Raw genomic sequence first — 19,239 nt, 5'->3', positions numbered from 1 at the left:
CTCACACCGAAGAGAGTCAGAAATACTGTTCAAATCAAACTGCTTTACCCTGCTACTGGTAATGGTATAGACACCACAGAACTTAAATGTGATTTCTAGCGCCATCTACTGAGAAGCATGGGAACCAGCTAAGACTGGACTTGGGAAGGAAGAAGTCAGGGACCAGTGAGTTCAATCTTCAGTCACTTTAAGGAGGCAGCTTCTCTTGAGGCTGGATCCTTTTCTGCCTGTCCTAATAAGGATCAAAGAGACTCCTAGGAGGTGATCAAAACATTCTCTATGCTACCTCATGATCATATGGTTCCAGGTGCTGTCCAAGTAAGTTATCAGTTGCCCTACTATCTCCTCAGGAGCTGAAGTCTTCCCTTTACATATTTTTAACATAATGGCATGGGAGAGCTTTTCAAAAACAAAACAAAACAAAAAAAGAAACATAAACAAAAAATACGTAATAAAAAAAGGAGAAACTCAACTTACCAATCCTATTTTTTTTTATTGATGATTTAACAAATATGTAAGAACCAATCAGCAAGGTGCTACCAGAGAGAAACTGGACTAACAGCAGTTTGCTAGAAGCCTAACTCTCTAGTAAGCAAACTGGGATATGCAGTCACACTGGGACAGGGAGCTTCACAGAGGAAACCACTATCTACAATACGCTCCACTCTGCTTGTGTCCTTAGCTGACTCAAAGGACATCTACTTGGGGTAAAACTGAGAACTTGGCTAGCAAGAGACAGGAACATTCACCAATTACCAAGTGTTAGCTGAACTTGGCTGAACTAAGCTGCTATCTTGGTTAGGATTTCTACTGCTGCAGCAAAATACCCTGACCAAAAATCAAGTTGGGGAGGAAAGGGTTTTAGTCAGTTTAAATTTTCACATTGCTGTTCACCACCAAAGGAAGTCAGGACAGGAACTCAAACAGGGCAGGAACTTGGAGATAGGAACTGATGTAGAGGCCTTGAAGGGGTGCTGCTTACTGGCTTGCTCAGCCTGCTTCCTTATAGAACCCAGAACCACCAGCCCAGGGATGACATCATCCACACTGTGCTGGGCCCTCCCCCCATTGATCATTAATTGAGAAAATGCCTTACAGCTGGATTTAATGGAGGCATTTCCTCAACTAAGGCTCCTTTCCCTCTAATGACTCTTAGCATGTGTTGACACAAAACAAGCCAGTACAGCTGCTGGCCACTGTGGCAACTCATTCCTGGTTCCCTCAGACTGTGTCCAATCAGAGACGAAGTCTTCAACCTCAGTGACTTTTAACGATACCCAGATAAGCTTCCTGGGGCTGCCTGTAACATACTACGTCAAGCTTAGATTAACCCAAACATTACCTTGTAGCCTGTAATTCAAAAATTAAAAAAAAAAAAAAAGGATCTCACTGGCTAAACTGAGTTGTTGGCAGAGTTGCATGCAGTAATGCCAGAGACAGAAGGGCACAGGGCTTCATTCTTAGAAACACTTGATAGTTTTCTTACATTTCCTAGCTTCTAGAGGTCAATAGCATTCCTTGGCTACTGGCCTCCTTTCATCTTCCAGGCCAGTAATGACCAATGTAGTATTCCTTACATTGTTTCACTTTGCTGCCTCATTCTACCATTTAAAACCCTCATGATGCCACTGGGCTCACCTCAATAGTCCAAAATAACATTCACATTTAAAATTATCTGTCATCAAACCCACCTGCTACATCAATTCCCCATTACAGCAGGCTGTTCCACATTCCGACTGCACAGCCGGCCGTCTTTGGGGGAGCATGATCCTGCTTACTATGTCAAGCCAATGTGCAGTAAGGATAAGAACTGTTGCTATACTCATACAAGACAGGCGAGGGCAGTCACCCAGATAGCAAGTGAAGATGTGAGAGACTGGCACACTGAAGAACTGGTGTCGGTGAGGGATACGAGGCAATAGTCCACTTTAACTGTTTCACATGGCCACAGAACTTGTGTGGTGGAGACTATGGCAATCTCATCCTTCTGTGGGCTTTTCATGCACTTCTACAGGATCTCTTAGATCCAAGATGAAACTTTCCGGCTCACAGGTTAAATGTCTCCAAAATGTGTTGTGATTGGCCAACACTTTAACACACAACCCTCATACACATATGTGGAATTTATGGATCATCACAAAAAAAAAAACCTAGCCACACTGGGGACACCTTTCTGGCAATCTATACATGGCAACATCATTTGACTGACATTAATGCAAAAGAAATCGTTCTTTAGAGGGAAAGATGGGACGTATGGAAGTGACTCTATATACATAAAACCTTCTCTGCAGAAGCTGGCAAGTGTTCAAGGAGTCAGATGAAGGAATGAGTGAAAGGCTAGCAGCTGGAAAACATATTGGTCTTCAGTGGTGTGTAAATTTCCTTTGTATAGGAAACGAAGCTGAAAACTGACTCTTAGCTTTCAGTTGCTACAAAAATACTTGAGATGAACCAACTTGCAAGGAAGAAAGGTTTATTCGAGAGGCCCCAGGATACCAGTGGGCAGACCCCTTGTCCCTGGACCTGTGGTGAAGCAAGGCATCATGGAGGGGAAGGTACGATGGGATGAGCTCTTTGCTTGACAGCAGCCAAAAAGCAAAGAGAAAGGCCAGTGGCCAACAGCCCCTTCAAGGGCACACCAGTGACCCAATTTCCTTCTACAAAGCCTCTCCAAAAAGTCCCCTTCCAAAGGGGCCACAGGGGCTGGGGAGCCAGCTTTCAACATGTGACCTTTGGGCAGACACTGAAGATCCACAATGCCACAATGACCAACTGTAACTTCTTTGCTTGGACCTCCCTCAGCCTCCAGAAGCAGAGGTGACCAATCCTACTGTTTTTCCATAACCAGACTTTAAAAAAAAAAATTAAACCAATCACCTCAGGTTCTGCCCCCATCCTAAAAGGTGAGAATCAAGTAGAGCTGAGAGTGCAACCAAGAAAAACATGAGTTCTAAAAACACTGTGCATCATACTTCAGCCTCCAGCAGCCCCGGGGTTCAAGTCAGTTTGGACAGAAAGCAGAGAACTGCCTGGCCCCAGGGATCACACAATCTTCACAGTCTTCAGCATATCCGACAGGGCATACGTGTCATCCCAACCCTGACCAGGCTTCCTTAGGGTCCTCTCCAAAGCCTGAGCCCTTTCCAGGAGCTCTGGTGTAGCAAGTTTTTCTTCTGAATGCAGCTGACAAAAGAGGATCTCATTCACTTCGCCCTCAATTCGCCGGACATAGAGGAGAGGGAAGGCTGCCTTGAGTCCAGCCAGCACTGAGTCCTTCAACCCCAAGTCACGGCACACAAGGTTAAGGATAAAAATACCTGTGGAGTAGGAAGGAAAGAGTAGAATGACCACAAATGCAGAGACATGCATCGAGGAGAATACAGACTCCTGTAAAACAGGGAGGCTGGTGAATGAAGAAAACAAGGAGAGATCTTGCAGAGAACACTGAGCACACAAAGGCATAAAGACTGTAAAATATGTGAAGCCAAGAGCTGGAGAGATGGCTCAGCAGTTAAGAGCACTGTCTGCTCTTCCAAGGTCCTGAGTTGAATTCCTGGAAACCACAGGGTGGCTCACAAGCATCTATGTGATCTGATGCCCTCTTCTGGCATGCAGGTGTACATTCAGATAGAGCAATCATATACATTAAATACCTAAATAAATAAATAAATACCTTTTTTTAAAAATGAGAAAACTTAAGCCTAATATTTTGTTTTCCCATAGGATTCCTATCTTTTAATATTCTCCATGTCTAAGAAATCTTTTCATAAAAATTAATCCTTCCATAAAAGATAAATTTATCAATTCCACAAGGATGTTATATTCTAAGAAGGCCAAGGTTATCCTGACTTCTGGCAATCAAGATTCTAATCAACTCACTACACCGGGGCCTTTAAAAATGCAAAATACCCAGGGGGTTGAGGGCACAGGTTTCAAGTGACAAAGAGCTGAAGCTCCAATTCTGTCACCTTGGCAAGTCACTTGACCTAAGTTTCCTCATCAGTAACTGGGCCCCTGTGAATGTTACGTAGCACAGTGCCAAGTTCAGGGCATCCGGGAGCCATTCGAGTGGTAGCTACGTCACCAAGCTGTTTCCACGTGGGCTACTGCAACCACACTGTAAACTGGTCGGCACAATCTGCAAAAGCGGGTCATCTTCATACACCCGGAGCAGTGAAAGGAAGCAGACACGTTTAAGAACATTATGCGTATGATTCCGTCTACATCAGGGGCATAAATACAGCTATGGTGACAGTTTAATACTAACCCTTTAGAGGAAGTAGGATTACTGAGGAGATAAGAGGTGGACTTCCAGGATGCTGGAAACGGTCTGTTTGGTGCTGATAAAATCAGTTTGGGAAAACTAATCAAAGTACACATTTACATGTAACTGTTATTATAGACTAATTTCACTTTTTTTATTTTTTAATTGTGTGTATGTGGGGGTAGGAGGATATATGTTGATAGTGCAGGCACCCGGAGTCCAGAAAAGGGCCTTAGATTCCCTGAAGCTTGAATTAGAGCTGATGTGGGTACCAGGAACCTAATTTGAGGCATCTGCAGTAGCAGCAAACGCTTTTAACCTATGAGCTAACTTTCCAGCCCAAATACCTTGTTTCAAAGGACCCTTCTCTCTTTTGCCTCCAGTCTTTAGTGTTTCTTACCTTCATGAGACAGGATGCTTTTGACCTTCTGCAGAAAAAGTTCGTCCACAAATGCTGGGGGAGGACAACTCATTCCCAGGGTTGGATCCTTACTGTCTACATCAAACATTATCACATCATAGTGAGGTCGTGCTGGGAGAGAGAAGAAAGTGAGTCCTTGTCTTTGCAGGACAAGACGACATCATTTACATCATAGACACCTGCTCTAAAATCTGTTGCGAGCAACTAAGTCTGAAAGATGACATGAGTAGATGAATATCATGGCTTACACCAGTCTTTCACCTCAAAGTTCAAACTATCCAATAGCACAGATGAGATGGGCCGAATTCAGAAGTGCCTTCCAAAGGCAGATATTAACAGGTTCATTCCAGCATGAGCGATACATGCTATGCATGTGGTTTTTAATGTTGGACGAAATGAGCATCACCTTGGGAAGTTTCTACATCCTTGGCGAATGTGGGCTGCACTCCCAGCCAGGTCAAAACCCCAGGGCGGCGGCAAGAAGATATGGGAGCTGGGAAGCAGGAAGCCTATGGTGTATTTTCCCAGCTCCCCAGGCAATTCTAAAAGGAAGCTAAAACTAAGAGCAGGCCACCTAGCCAAGGCAGCGAACGAACGAGGCCTTGAAGGGCTGAGCGGACATACAGTAACTGTAAGCAGCAACACTGGGATCCCATGGGCAGAGCAGGAGACCTATGGAGCCCAGTGTTAAACAGAAAAAGTGATGTGCACGTCATCCTGCGTCGAAGGTGCAAAGAGAAGAAAGCCCTGCAGCAGCCTTCTACAGCCTCGCCAGCCTGACAGAAAAACGTACTGTCATCAGTGATACTAACCGTATCTAAAATTTGTGACAACCAAAACCATCTTGGCGGACCCTGCCAAATGCTCCTGAAGCTGGGAATCACTGACTTATGTGAATGCAGTTTCACTCTATTGCTGATTTCACCTACAGCTGAATTTGTTTAAAAAAAAAAACTCAACATATCCCCCATCTTTTCTTCTCACCAGCAACAGACCCCAGTTGGCAGGAAGTGGCAAGGTGACAAGGTCACAAGGGAGGACCACTGGTCTGTTGGATTAGTGGCCACGCCCCAGCAAAGCTGAATCCACAGCCAAATGAGCACACAGGAGAAACACTGACAGCACATGGATGGCCCTTCACAGAGATGAACTCTAGCGACCCTGCAGGCCTGGCAACCTCAGACTAACGTTCTGTAACTAACACTCCTCTGAATGCCCTCACAGGGGTACCTTCTCCTCCTGCCAGGCTGGTAATGTAGTCCAGGCCATCTGCAATGTGAACCTTCATCCGGTCACTCTGTGAGAAGCCAAACCACTGGGTAGCCACTTCCAACATGGAGGGGTCGATCTCAACAGCATCGATGCGGGACTTTGGGAAGTGATCGTGAATGAAGAGGGGGAGGCTACCTCCACCCAGGCCCACCACCAACAGTGTCAGTGGAGTCTCTGTAATAGACAGAGAATTTCATTTTGTGATCTGCTTACCGGAAAGTTCTGTACAGGGAGAATGAAAAAGGGAGTTAAAACTCTGTTCTGCCCAATGATAAACATTTTAAGGACCTAGGCCCACTCCCACCCCCTTCCTACAAATTGAGAAGTCCCCAGACATTTGATCTTTCAGCCTTGGCTTCATTTTGACTAGGTCCAGACAATGAAGCATGTGCTACATCATGGTCCCTTATAAAGGCCAATGTGATTGGGTGACATGCTCCCAAGAGTTCCTCAAGAGTTACTGGATATACTCCCACCCTAGGAAATAGAGGCACAATCTTATTCATTGCCGCAAAGTAGTATGAACGCAACATTTTTCACCCAGTTCCTAACTCAAAGGGCCATAACTACGTTTTCAGACACCCCAACGAAGTAAGCACAATCCATTCAAGTTTTTTAAAGCACCGAAAAACAGACACTGTTGGAAGGGGATGTTAGTGGTCCTCAAGATCTGGGTACACCAATCCTTGTTGTATAAACCTACCTGATTGGCTGATTAAATGACCTGTACCTGGGCAGGGCAGAACGGGGTAGGAGTGGCTAAGGATCCCAGGATTTAGAGGACAGGAGAATCACAGGAAACAGTCAGACAGGAAGAGAAGGAGGACCCTTGATGGGTTAGGTGGAGCTGAAACCATGTGGGAACGGAGGAAGGACTCTGAGGATGCCGCAGAATGAAAAAAATATCCAGATAAAAAAAAAATACAAGCAAGAATTTATAAGATTATAGATGGAAGGCAGTCCAGACAAAGATGGTTAAGGAGGATGGCATTGGCTGGGGGCTGGGAGATGGATGGTGAGGTCATTGAGATAGCATAGGTGAGATATCTGCCCGGGCCAAGGTAAATAAGGCAATTATAAAATCTAACAGGTTGTCTGTGTCTTATTATTTGTGATAGTGTGTTAGATAATACCACTGTGATATTCTTAGGGCTAATAATAAACATTATATAGCCCAACACTCATTTTTTTAATTTTCTACAACAAAAGACCCAAATCCAAGTCCTAAGCACAAATAACCACAGTAGCCACAAGAGTTCTAAAGGAAGAAACAATCAAACAAACGAATATGCAAACAACTAAAAACGCCAGACCCGAGATTAAATACAGCATGGTTATGGACTTCATGTGAAGACACTTGTGAGTGAACCCATCAAGTTTCATATTCACAACATAAAGTTATCATTTTAGCTATAACTAAGAATTATATTTTGGGCTGGAAAAATGGCTCAGAGGTTAAGAAAACAGGCTGTACTACCAAACGTCCTGAGTTCAATACCCAGCAACCACATGGTGGCTCATAACCATCTAAAATGAGATCTGGTGCCCTCTTCTGGCATGCAGGCATACATACAGGTAAAATACTGTATAAATAATAACTAAATAAAATATTTAAAAAAAAAAGAATTATATTTTGAGCCAGGCAGAGTTGGCACAGACCTTTAATCTCAGCACTCGGGAGGCAGAGGTATATAAATCTCTATGAATTCGAGGTCAACCTTGTCTACAAAATGAGTTCTACGACAGCCAGGGCTATGTAAAGAAACCCTATCTCAAAACTCCAAAAAAATAAAAATTGTATTTTACGCTCAAGTATGGCATTACCGAAAAGCCATACATTACCTAAAGGTAGTGGAAATGGGATAAATGCACCATCCAGTTAACATGATTATGTACACATATGAAAACTTATAAATAACAAAATGTTATGGATAACTTAAAATCTGCGTGCTTCACACACCTTACTGATTATATTTTACACCTTAATTTTAAAGGCAAAATGAACAGAAGGAAAACATGACTTATAACCCAACACAGACGGCTATCTCAAGATGGCAGGCTGTTTGAGGCAAGTAACCAGTAGCTCATTCACGTTGAGATGAGGGAAGCTAGGAACCTATGGGTATCTGCCAGTCTGCAGTAACTGCGATGTGGCAACATGCTCCTCCTCCCTGCAGGCTTCCACACTGACCATGGGAAGCAGGGGCAGCTCTTACCTAGGAGCAGCTCTGGATTTCTCAGCAGGGCCAGGCCAGCAATCATGGCTTTATGGTGTTCACAGCAGAGGTAACTTTTATCAATGGACTGCCCTGGGGCAGGGGGGAAGTCCTCGGAAGTACCGGCAGGTCGCTGTTTCTTCTTGTCCTTTTTCCGTTTCTTCTGGGCTAAATGAGAGAGTGACACTACTGAAATCCTAGCTTCTTATGCTAGTCCTTGGAAATCAAGGGATACCAGCAGCAGGGTGCTGCAGCAGCTTTAAACAGATTGAGAGAGCCAGCAGTTAAACGAGCAGGTTGGTTGATATCATATAGGCAGGCTGAAATTGGCCACTGGGGGGATATTTATATCATAGAAATTGGCAAATTCTACAAATCAGACCTCCCCACAAAGACAGAGTTGTTTTAAAAATCACAATACAGCACTGTATATGAAGGGGCCAGAAAAGGTACATAGCAAAGGTGCATTCAAAACCTGGAAATATTAGCTATGGGGCCTTAAGGCCCTCCCCCTGAGGGTGTAAGACCAAACAGAAGGAGAGTTGACTCGGTATTCTTTTACAGAAATGTAAAGCCATTGTTACCTCCTCACCACCAATTATTACCTGACACGTTAGCACCTCTCATAACTGTTTACAACTCTTTGTCTGTGAAAAAAAACTGAGCATCTCAGGTATTCAGTGAAGTACACAGTTAACGGGTGGTGCAGGTAAAACATGAACGTAGGACTGCTCGTCCCCGTGTCCATCATCTTCCCACTATGCAGTACACGGTCCCATCGGTAAGGAAATCAGAGGTAGAAAGCCTATAAAAGACCCCTCCACTTTCTCTATTCCCTCAATGCCGTGCTAAATGGATGGCTCTAAACTGCCACAGGAATCTGCATTTCACAGAAGCATCAGAACTGATAGGTAGCCAGGAGGTACTTGTCAGAGATGTTAATCTCTTTCTTCTGAGTAAATTGCTACTTTTTGGTCATCCATACTTCCTTGATGGAGACTACTTATCCCATGGGAAGAAAAGTTTATCAAGAAGGCAAGAAACTTGAAAATGCCAGGCAGTGATGGTACAAGCCTTTAACCCCAGCACTCAGGAGGCAGAGGCAGGTGGGTTTCTGAGTTTGAGGCTAGCCTGGTCTACTGGGAGACTAACAGCCAGGACTATACAGAGAAAGCCTATTTTAAAAACGAAAAGGAAGGAAGGGAGGGAGGGGAAGAAGCAAGCTAACTTGACAATGTTAAAGAATCTGAAACTCACTGAAAAGAACCCAGTTTTCTCTTGGGCAATCTGACTAAGGTGTGGGATGAACTAACAGCAAAGCCAGAATCACGGAATGAGAGGTGGGAGGCCGCATGCAAGAAGGAGGCTCCAGGGACAAAGTCATTCTGAGAACACTGGGTAAGGGTGAATCTGTAATCTCAGGAGTCTGACTTCTCCTCTCATCTTCCAGACTTGCTTTCAGGACAGGATGGTCAAGCTAAAGCAATGACTGGGAATCGGGACGCCCAATTTCAGATTTCTCTGTGGCCAAAGGGAAGTTATACTGGAGAAAAGGACAGGAACATTTACTTTTTAACCTAATTTTATTTTTTTTCCGGATATCTCATTCTGTGGTCCTGTCTGGCCTGAAAATTGCTTTGTTGTCCAAGCTGGCCTGCACTCGTCCTCTGCCTTCTGGGTACTAGGACCAGCGCAACGCACCACCAAGTCCAGCCTTAGTTTTTACTCTAAATGTGTGATTTTTAAACTGGTCACAATAATAGAAACATGTACAGCCAGGGTGCAGGGGTAGGTAAAACAAACTAGTGATTTGCCTATCAGTGAGATTACTATGTTAACACCTTAGACCTCAGTGGTTAAGAACACTGGCTGCTTTTATAGAGGAACAGAGGTCAGGTCCCAGCACTCAGGCCAGGCAGCTCAGAGCTGCCAGTAATTCTAACTCCAGAGGATCTAATGCTTTCTTCAGGCCTCCACAGGCACCTGAATCATGTGCACACACATACATCTTTTTTTTTTTTTAAGTAAAAATTAAATAAATCTCAAAAAAGAAAATGAGGGAAGTTAAAAGTTTTCTCTCAATCTCACTGGTCAACACTGTAAACATTAGACAGCTATGGCCAGATTAATTAAAATATAAATATATTACTTTAAATTAAAATTCAATCATGCCTGTAATCCCAGCTCAGGAGATGGAGGCAGGACTGCTGAAAGTTCAGAAACCTAAAGAGTGAGACTATCTTAAAAATGAATTAGATAAGTAAGTAAAAATCAAGTTTTAAAAGACATCAGTCACAGCAACTGTATCCCGTGTGCTCTGCAGCATTTATAGCTAGGGGCCACCATACTGGAATGGAAAGCCAGAGACTAAGTATTTTCTTCATCGTACACGGCTCCACTGAACAGTGCTGGACTAGACAGATGGCAGCTAAGGCACCCAAGTCTAAATCCCTCTGAAGCGGGAAAGTGCTGGGTACAATCGAGCAGAGGGCAGGGCTCCATGCCCTCTTCATGTTTCTGGCTTACCTTACAGGGGCACATATGTACAATGAATGATACATATGTAGCAGCTTATAAAACAGATTCCCTTTTCAACTGAGGCACTAAAGACATCATCAAGCTTTCCTCTCCTTATCATTTCAGAGCTAGGCTTTGCTCAAGATGTGAACAAATATTTCTATTTGCTTATCTCCACTAGCACCCTGCCAGATGGTGAGAAAGGAGAGCCCAAACAGTGCTGTGCTCCTGTCACAGAGATCCAGGTCTCTCCTCATCTTGGTCAAGCTCTTTCTGAGCACTCTAAAATCTATCCACACCCAGCTAGGTCCCAGGACCCCATCGGTGACACCTCACCTCTGTGAGACACGTCCTTCAGCAGCCTGGCTTCCGATTGCACCACGTTCCTGTTGCTGAGGAAGATGAGCCGCCGGAAGTACCGCCTGTCTTCCCCTTGCACATCCTCAATAACATACTCACCACTCAAGGCACTGTGGTCTTGGTGTTTAACAGTCCGGACCCCAATGTCCCCACCCACAGACAGGAAGGGCACCTAAAGAAGCAGAAAGAGATGTGACAAAAACATCAGCTTGGTTAACAATTATGTGATGCTATATACTCATGTGGGCATGAGGACTTCCCCATGCCAACAACAACAGCTCCAAAGACTTGCTTTCTACTCCAGTGCTCTTCTGGGCCTTTGGCTAGAGCTCAAGAGGTTCGCTCCACTTTAGAAACTCACAGAGATGAACACACAGAGATCCCCTAACCACTAGAGACACACACTTGGTGCTGCCCAAGAAAGATGTAAGATTCTCATCAGTAATCACAGCCAGGACAATAGTGAAGGAGACAGAACCTCCAGGAAGGGGCTGTAATGTGTGAGAAGGAATCTGGACAAGAACAGAAATAACAAAAGCTCAAGGGAAATAACAACCCTTCCTTTCTCCAACTCGGTCCCATCTTTTGCCCCTTTTCTGTATCTCAGGAGAAGCGTGTCTTTCCCCCCTAAACTCCCATCTTGACTTCTGTTTCTTATAGACCTTATCAGCATATTTTCTAACTGCCAGTAATCCCTGTCCTTGTAGATGTAGTGATGACAGAAGCTCTCTAGAGAGTCTGGGCCTTCGTGAAATAAATATCTTTAATTAATAACAATCCCAGAGTCTACCAGAAGAATCAGTTATCATCAACATGGGTCAGCCTAGTGAGCAGGACCATAGGCTAGGAACCCAAGAACCAGGACTTGATTACTTTAGAGCCGTCACTATAACACCGACCGCCCGGAGCCTTGTTCTTAGCCCAGTTCCTACAACAGACCTGTCACTCATGGTGACAAATGACATGAGACCCTAGGTAACTGGCAATACCATTTCTTGGCCTAACCTTCAGTTTCCTTTCCAGCCATGTTAACATCCTGAAATGAATTCTTGCTTATATTTTTGAGATGTGAAACAACCAGGGAAGTCCATTTTAAATTAGGGGAGGCGGGGCTGGAGAGATGGTTCAGTGGTTACGAGCACTGGCTGCTCTTCTGCAAAGTCCTGGCCTCAGTTCCCAGTACCCACGTGGCAGTGCACAACTGTCTGTAAGTGTGGTCCCATGGGATCTGATGTTGTCTTCTGGTGTGCAGACATACATTCAGAGGAAAGACCCTTACACATAATTTTTTTTTTTTTTTTAATGTGAAAAGGAAAAAAAAAAACACAGGTCCCTGACTTGGATGCCGTGGTAGTCTGGCTTTTTTGCTTTCTGTGTGTGTGTTTGTGTGTGTGTGTGTGTGTGTGTGTGTGTGTGTGTGTGTGTGTGAACGTGCACGTGCACGTGCCTTGTATACAACAGACAGGGATTCTACTCCACCGCTGATCTACATCCTCGACCCCTGGAGCGGCTCACCTTTCTCTGCCTGGGTACATTTAACACTCACCTGCCAGTGACTCTCAAGGCTATGGTCAGATTCTAGTCCTAAGTTCTTTTTTAATTTTTGTAATATTTTTTATTATTATTTTTTTATGTGCACTGGTGTATTGTCTGCATGTTTATCTGTGTGAGGGTGTCAGATCTCCTGGAACTAGAGTTATAGTTATGAGCTGCCGTGTGGGTGCTGGGACTTGAACCCATGTCCTCTAGAAGAGCAGCCAGTGCTCGTAACCATAGAGCCGTCTCTCCAGCCCCTTAATTAATTTTTTTAAGTTAGTGTACAAAGTAATGGGTTTCATCATGGCTTCTTTATGCATCTGTCATTATCCTTTGTTCTCACTGGCTCCCGTCCCTGGTCCTAGCCCATGTAAGGGTCCTTCTGCCTTCCCACTGCCAGTGGGACTCCAGTTTTGGTACCTGCTGCTGGGGAGGCATCCCGGTGGGGGCCAGCTCCATCACCCTGGTGGACAGCTCTGCTTGGATGCTTTCCATGCTGTCATACTGCTGGCCTCGATGAAGAGCCACTGTGACCAACCTCCTGAAGCCGGCACTGGCTGCCAGCTGCTTCCGGCCCTCCTCCATGCCAAACAGCCACTCAGTCTCTCGACCCTGGGGGACTGGAACAGACAAAGTTGGTTACAGGGAGTGCTGGGATGAAATGCCCAAGCCCCATAATCAATGTGTCCACACAGTGGAGCCAGTCAAGGCTCGGGACCAGCTTCCTTCCTGTGAGCCACTGAGAGCTTAGCGAGTCCCAAAGCAGAGCAGCCCATCAATGGTGAAGCAGGACTCAGGGTCATTGGAGTGTGGTTATGTCTGAAGGGGAGGGAGACGGGCAAATAGTACAAAGCAAACAAACAAACAAACAAAACCAGGAATAATAACGCTGTTCCTTCTACTGCAGGCCTGATTCAAGCTGCTTGAAAATACAAACAATGGAGTCCTCACAACAGCCCGAGATGAACATGGCATCATTTCCATTTTCACAATCGAGGAAAGAGAAGCACAGAGCTGAAATCATTCGTCTAAGTTCCTACTGTTGGTGAATGCAAAGCTCAGGCTCAAACTCAGACAGTGTGGCCCGTTGCCGCGCTCCTGTCCACTCCAGTGCTCATCCCCACAGGTGGGCAGCATGGATTAGGAAATACTCGGAAGTACGGCTCAGTCCTCAAGAAGCCAGGGTTCCAACACAACCACAGCTTGCCTCCATTAAGAACGTTCACATTTTCTTCACTTCAGCTCTTTTCACCCCTCCGTCCCTCTGGCACCTTCGCTCCTTTGCCCAGCGCCAGCTGACATGCACACAGCACTTATCACATGACAAGCACCATTTTACACTCCCCAACTACACAAGAGAGTTATAGTTCCACTTTACAGGAAAGATAAGGCACGTGGGGAAAAGCAACTTTTCCAGCGTCCTAGCACCAGCAAGTGCCTAAGCTAAGACTGGAATCCAAAGACTTGTGGAGCTCAATCCCTAAGCTGCTCCCTTGTGCTGCCTCCTTCAAGTCTGCAGAGTGGCTTCCTTCTGCAGTCCAACAGCACACGTGACGGGTAGAACTCGGCCACCGTATGTCAGCTGGCACCGACCAGCCCAGCCTTGCACCCATCAATCCACATTCACTGAGGAAGCAACAGTTCTATAGTCAATGTGAAATGGGTCCAGATGTGCACTTCCCACTACCTCCTGCCTAACACATCCATTCTCAAACTTCCTCAAGACTTTCTAATGGACTAGGAAGAACAAGCTCAAGTTTAAAAAGGTGGCCGGAGAGCTATCACTGTCTTTTCACCATCCCTTGGCTGCTGAGGAAGCCCTAACCTTCCGAAGATAAAGAACAGCCACGACATACCCCATCAGCAGTACCCAAGCCCGGCCCGAGCCCCAGCAAGCCACCCCTTCCAGGGAAAGAGGTGGAGCAATCCCAACTCACTGATGAAAATGGCAAAATGACTGTCCCGCGATGGTTTCACAGCGGGGTTGTCCACCACATGGAGGGTGTAGCGTGGCTCCCCAGTGTCCCCACTGCACAAGTCCAGAGACACACTCCCCAGCCGGGCCTTGCGGCGCAGCTGGCTGCACAGCCAGGCATAGTGCTGCCGCTCCCTCACAGCCTCGGCCAGCCGATCGGCACTCTCCAGTCGGACAGGCTTGCCCTGCTCCTGAGTGCACAGCTCAAAGATCTGAAGGGCAGAGCCAGGGACTGGCCTGAACTTGGTCATGACGAAGGCAAAGACAGGCAGGGAGAACTGAGGCTCTGCTTCAAACACCTGCTCCCGGCTGCTGGCCACTTCGTGTACCCTCACCATCCACCCCTCCCGAGAGAAGTGACCCACTGCTTTCTTCAGGATGTGAGCCTGAGCCAGGGAGATGCAGAGGTAGCGACCGCCCACCTGCAGGACACGGCCAACCTCAGCCAGCATCCTGTCCACCTGCTGCAGGGTCTTCTCCTCCTCGTCCGTCAGGATGGCGTCCAGTGTGCCCTTGTCCAACACCACCTGGAATGCAGCGTCAGGAAACTCCATCTGTGTCATGTCCATCTTCAGGAAACTCATGTGGGGCCGCCGGCCGGCATTGCGTTCGTTCATTTGCTTGATGACAACCTCGCTGATGTCAATATTCACTATATCCTGATAGCCCACGTCATACAGTTGTTCACTTAGCTCGGAGTTGCCACATCCAATGACAAGCACCTGGAGAACGAAAGCCATGTACAGGATGGGAGTGACACCGAGGCAAAGAAATGCTCTTCGGGTACTGCGAAGAGGAAAGTCTCACTTTGGCTATTTCATATCCTCAAAAGACAGAGATCCAACTGTGAGGAGAAAGCAACACTCCAATAAACACTCCAGGTACCATCCTGAAACTACCAAGGCAGGCATGTACAATTCACCACACAGCACAGCACAACTGCCTATAACTGCACTTCCAGGGACTCTGACAGCCTCTTTTGGCCTCCGCAGGCTCCTGTACTCACACGATGAACATAAGCTCATGAAGGCAAACACACATATGCATAATAAAATAAGTAAATCTTTTTTTTAAAGTTTGTCAGAAGTTGCAAAATCCAAAACACCAGTTGTGATCCCGTTCTTACTGTTAAAAATGTAGCCTGACATAACTAGTTCCATCCACTCACGTTTCTTCTTGCCACAGACAACGAACTACGGTTCGTGAGGATTCAAAATCCGCTCTCCTCACAGATTCCATCTCATGACATTTTTAGCTACTTTTCAGAAGTAGCTAAACTGAAAACCCAAATTGTTGTCTCTTTGTGGCATACTCTCCCATTCATCCTTCAAAAATTCTGTTGTCACCCTCTCTTCGAAGGAAAAGCATAGTTCCCCGAGAAGTGAATAAACTTTGGGGCCTGACAGACCTGCTTTTCAATCTCCGTGTGACCATCCACTCACTACATGTGTGACCTCCAATACTCACCTGTAAGGATAAGTGCACAACCACCCTCCTCAGTGCACAACTAACTACCCTCCAAGATTTGCTGAGAATTAAAAAAAAAAAAACCTTCACAAAACAGATGTTAAGTTTGCTTCCCTACCGCCAATACAACCCCATCTGGTCTACACCTACTGTTTAACCTGGAACTCTTCACTTTCAGGGTGTGCGAAGTTTATTCCTTCCTGTTCCTGTACACAAGTCCTGATATCTGACGAGCACTCAGCAGTGACTTTATAAACAGTCCCCACAGCGCTGCCTATCCCACACTTGGGCGCACTGACAAGGGGCACCCTCTCAGACTACTTCCAAATGGGGTTTACGTCCAGGACGAGCTTTAAACTGAAATATTTAAAAGGCTATTTTAAACTTGTCATTTAGCCAAAACTGTGGATCCGAGGAGGGTCCCCACGCTGCCTGCCTAAATTTGGGGCTGCTATCTTCAGTCCCCAGAGAGGGCTGCCTGGCCGCAGCACGCCTTACCTTTTCCCTGGGTTTGATGTACTTGTGCAGCACCTCGCACAGCTTCAGGTAGGTCCCATACCACTCGAACGCTTTCTTTCCTCGCTGCTGGAAGAACTTCTCCCAGTAGTCAACAGAGGCAAACTCCTTGGAGCTTTTAGGTAAGAGATTCATATTGCCACAGCGAGCTGCGACTCCGAGACTACTCCGGGTGACAGGTCACCCCGGGACACACCGGGATGCGGCAGCGGGAACCTTGGCCACTCCACACAGCACCGACTCCTTCCGCACCCAAAACCCAACCCAACGCCCCTGTGCAGGGGACGCACGAGCGTACCGCTGACCTAACCACGCGCCACCGCCTTCTTTGCACCCTAAGCCCGCACCCCACGTGCGGCAGCCCCACACTCTTGGCTGTTACTCTCAAAAACATCAACCATATCCGGGTAAGAGGTCTAGTGATTGGTCAGGCGCCGAAGCAGCTCCGCAGCTCATTGGGCACGGAGTCTCACTTCTGGCACCTCATTGGCTGGGACTCTCCTGACTCCCGGGCTTGATCGTAGGCGCCGTGCGCTTTACCCAAGCCAGGTGGGGTGGGCGGGACTTCCTGCCAGACTCCGGGCGGAAGAGGCCGACGGCCGGCGTCGGGAGCGGCTCTGCGCAGCCTCTGGGCGTCGGTGCGCTCTCGCCGGCGGAGGGCGCTCGGGCATTGGGCGCTCGCCCGGCCGCTGTTGAATGGCGGGTAATGTGCGCCGGAGCAGCAGGCTCAGAAGGAAGTCGCTGTTGTTCGGGAGGATGTGGGGCTTGGGGTGCATGTGACTTTCTGTCCTCGCAGACCCGCACAGTGCAACGCTCTTCCCTTCCTCGTCTCCTCTCCCCGCGCTTACTTTGCCACGGTTCTTGATTAATTCAGAGGGAAGTGACTACTTTTTCTGCTCCAAAATACAGGGTTCCGCTGTCGATACAAGGTCAAATTTCAGGTGCAAAGACTTAATCATCAAAAATTCAGAGGTGCCTCCCTTTCCCCTTCCCTCACCCCTCAAAACACAGTAGCTATACTGAAGATATTCATTTTATGATCGGCTTCCTTACTTTGTCATTCTGATGGTAACTTAAAGGCATATTTTATGTGTCTGATGAACATACCTTTTTTTTTTTTTTTTTTTTGGTTTTGTTTTGGTTTTTGAGACAGGGTTTCTCTGTGTAGTCCTGGCTGTCTGGACTCCCTCTGTAGACCAGGCTGGCCTCAAACGCAAATATACCATCCTTGTAAATGTTCCTTTTTTGAAAGTATCCCAATGAAGTTAGTTCCTGGTGCAGGGCTGTTCTGAAAAGACAATTAAAGAAACAGCCCTCACAAAAAAGGAATAAGAGAGGTGATTTATTTTGGAGCCAAATATGAGTGAACAAATATGAGTAGCCCAGGAACACAGATTAGGTTCCTCAAATACAGTGTTCCTGTGAGGTAGCAATTGCATGAACTTTTTATGCTAACAACACAGAAAGTAGTGAAATAGCACACTTCCAAATACATTGGTGAGTATGTTGTGTGGTGGTTGAGTTACAATAAAGCAGGAAGAGTAGAGGGCTGTTGATACTTTCCCAAAGTCTTAACATAATGATCACAAAAGATGTTAAGTCTCCTACAGAGGAGGACACCAAATAGCTATTAAAGGGGCTAAAGATGTCCTAAGATAATGTGGCTCTGGACTTGCAGCATTTCAACCTCTTCACATCATTGAAGTTGCAATCAATGAGCCTTTGAGGACACAGCTTCTTTCCAGGAATTCTTTTTCACAGCCTACACACAGTGCTAGCACAAACACTGAACAGTTAGATTAGATATAATCTTTAATCTTCAAACATTTCAGAATCATCTATTGGCCTTTTTATTAAAAAAAAATTTCATAGGATAGATTCTGATCATGGCTTCCCCTCTGCCAGCTCCTCCCCATCTCCTCAACTCCATGACCTTTCTAAATAAAACACACAGAATTTTTTAAAAAAAAATAAACAAATGGAAAAACACAAGAAACATGCACACACAAACATGCCATCAAAACACAAGATTAAAAACCATAATATACAGGCAAAAGACTAATAAGCAAAAATGCCCAAACAAAGCAATATGAGACAAAAAGTCTACAAAAGTACCCTTGAGTTTGTTTTGTGTTGACCATCTATTGCTGGGCATAGGGCCTAAACATTAAGTATGGTTAACATACCAAATGAGAAGCCATTGGTGATAATTAATTTTTCCTTTGCAAGCTGGTATCAGTTGTAGATAATCTCTTGGTTAGGTAGGGATGCCAGTGTCCAATTCTGCCTCTCAGGGCTGGACTTCCATGTGGCTTAGACCTGTTCAGGCTCTGTGTATACTGCTACAGTCTCTGTGAGCGCATTCATATTTGGATCAGTTTTATTGTGTCTGGAAGATACTGTTTCCCTGGGGTTGTCTATCCTCTCTGGCCTTAGACATTGTTTGCCTACTCTTCAACATAGCTCCCTGAGTCCTGAGGGGTAGAGTTTGATGAAGTCATTCATTTAGGACTCCAGTGTTGGTCTTAGAATTTTATTGCTGTTAAGAGACACCATGACCATACCAACACTTATAAAAGAAAACATTTAATTGGGACTGGCTTACAGTTTAGACATTTACTCCATTACTGTCATGGCAGGAAACGTCATCATGCATGCAGACATGGTGCTAGAGAGGTAGCTGAGAGTTCTACAT

At 45.9% G+C, this 19,239-nt stretch overlaps 1 protein-coding gene across 1 annotated transcript; it reads right to left on the bottom strand.

Moving 5' to 3' along the window:
• Nucleotides 1-484: 484 nt before the first annotated feature.
• Nucleotides 485-16,929, bottom strand: Mettl13 (methyltransferase 13, eEF1A lysine and N-terminal methyltransferase). Its single transcript, XM_055624683.1, has 8 exons — nucleotides 16,527-16,929; nucleotides 14,524-15,283; nucleotides 13,007-13,206; nucleotides 11,027-11,222; nucleotides 8,174-8,341; nucleotides 5,916-6,131; nucleotides 4,665-4,796; nucleotides 485-3,317 (listed from the first exon to the last, which is right to left on the bottom strand). The coding sequence occupies exons 1-8, from the start codon at nucleotides 16,677-16,679 to the stop codon at nucleotides 3,043-3,045; spliced, it is 2,100 nt and encodes a 699-aa protein (XP_055480658.1). The 5' UTR covers nucleotides 16,680-16,929; the 3' UTR covers nucleotides 485-3,042.
• Nucleotides 16,930-19,239: the final 2,310 nt, after the last annotated feature.

Source organism: Psammomys obesus, unplaced genomic scaffold (assembly GCF_907164565.1).
Source record: "Psammomys obesus unplaced genomic scaffold, mPsaObe1.curated_primary_1811, whole genome shotgun sequence".
Lineage (NCBI taxonomy): Eukaryota > Metazoa > Chordata > Mammalia > Rodentia > Muridae > Psammomys > Psammomys obesus.
Note: the sequence above shows the minus strand (reverse complement) of the source record. Positions and strands in the feature narration are given on the sequence as shown.

What these genes read in the sequence shown, in the direction of transcription:
- Mettl13 (XM_055624683.1), bottom strand. Translation starts at nt 16,679, where the DNA reads ATGAATCTCTTACCTAAAAGCTCCAAGGAGTTTGCCTCTGTTGACTAC. An exon ending in GAAGGACGTGTCTCACAGAG is followed by an intron (nt 8,342 to 11,026) that starts GTGAGGTGTCAC and finishes TCTCTCATTTAG; the next exon opens with CCCAGAAGAAACGGAAAAAG. An exon ending in AAGCATCCTGTCTCATGAAG is followed by an intron (nt 3,318 to 4,664) that starts GTAAGAAACACT and finishes CCTACTCCACAG; the next exon opens with GTATTTTTATCCTTAACCTT.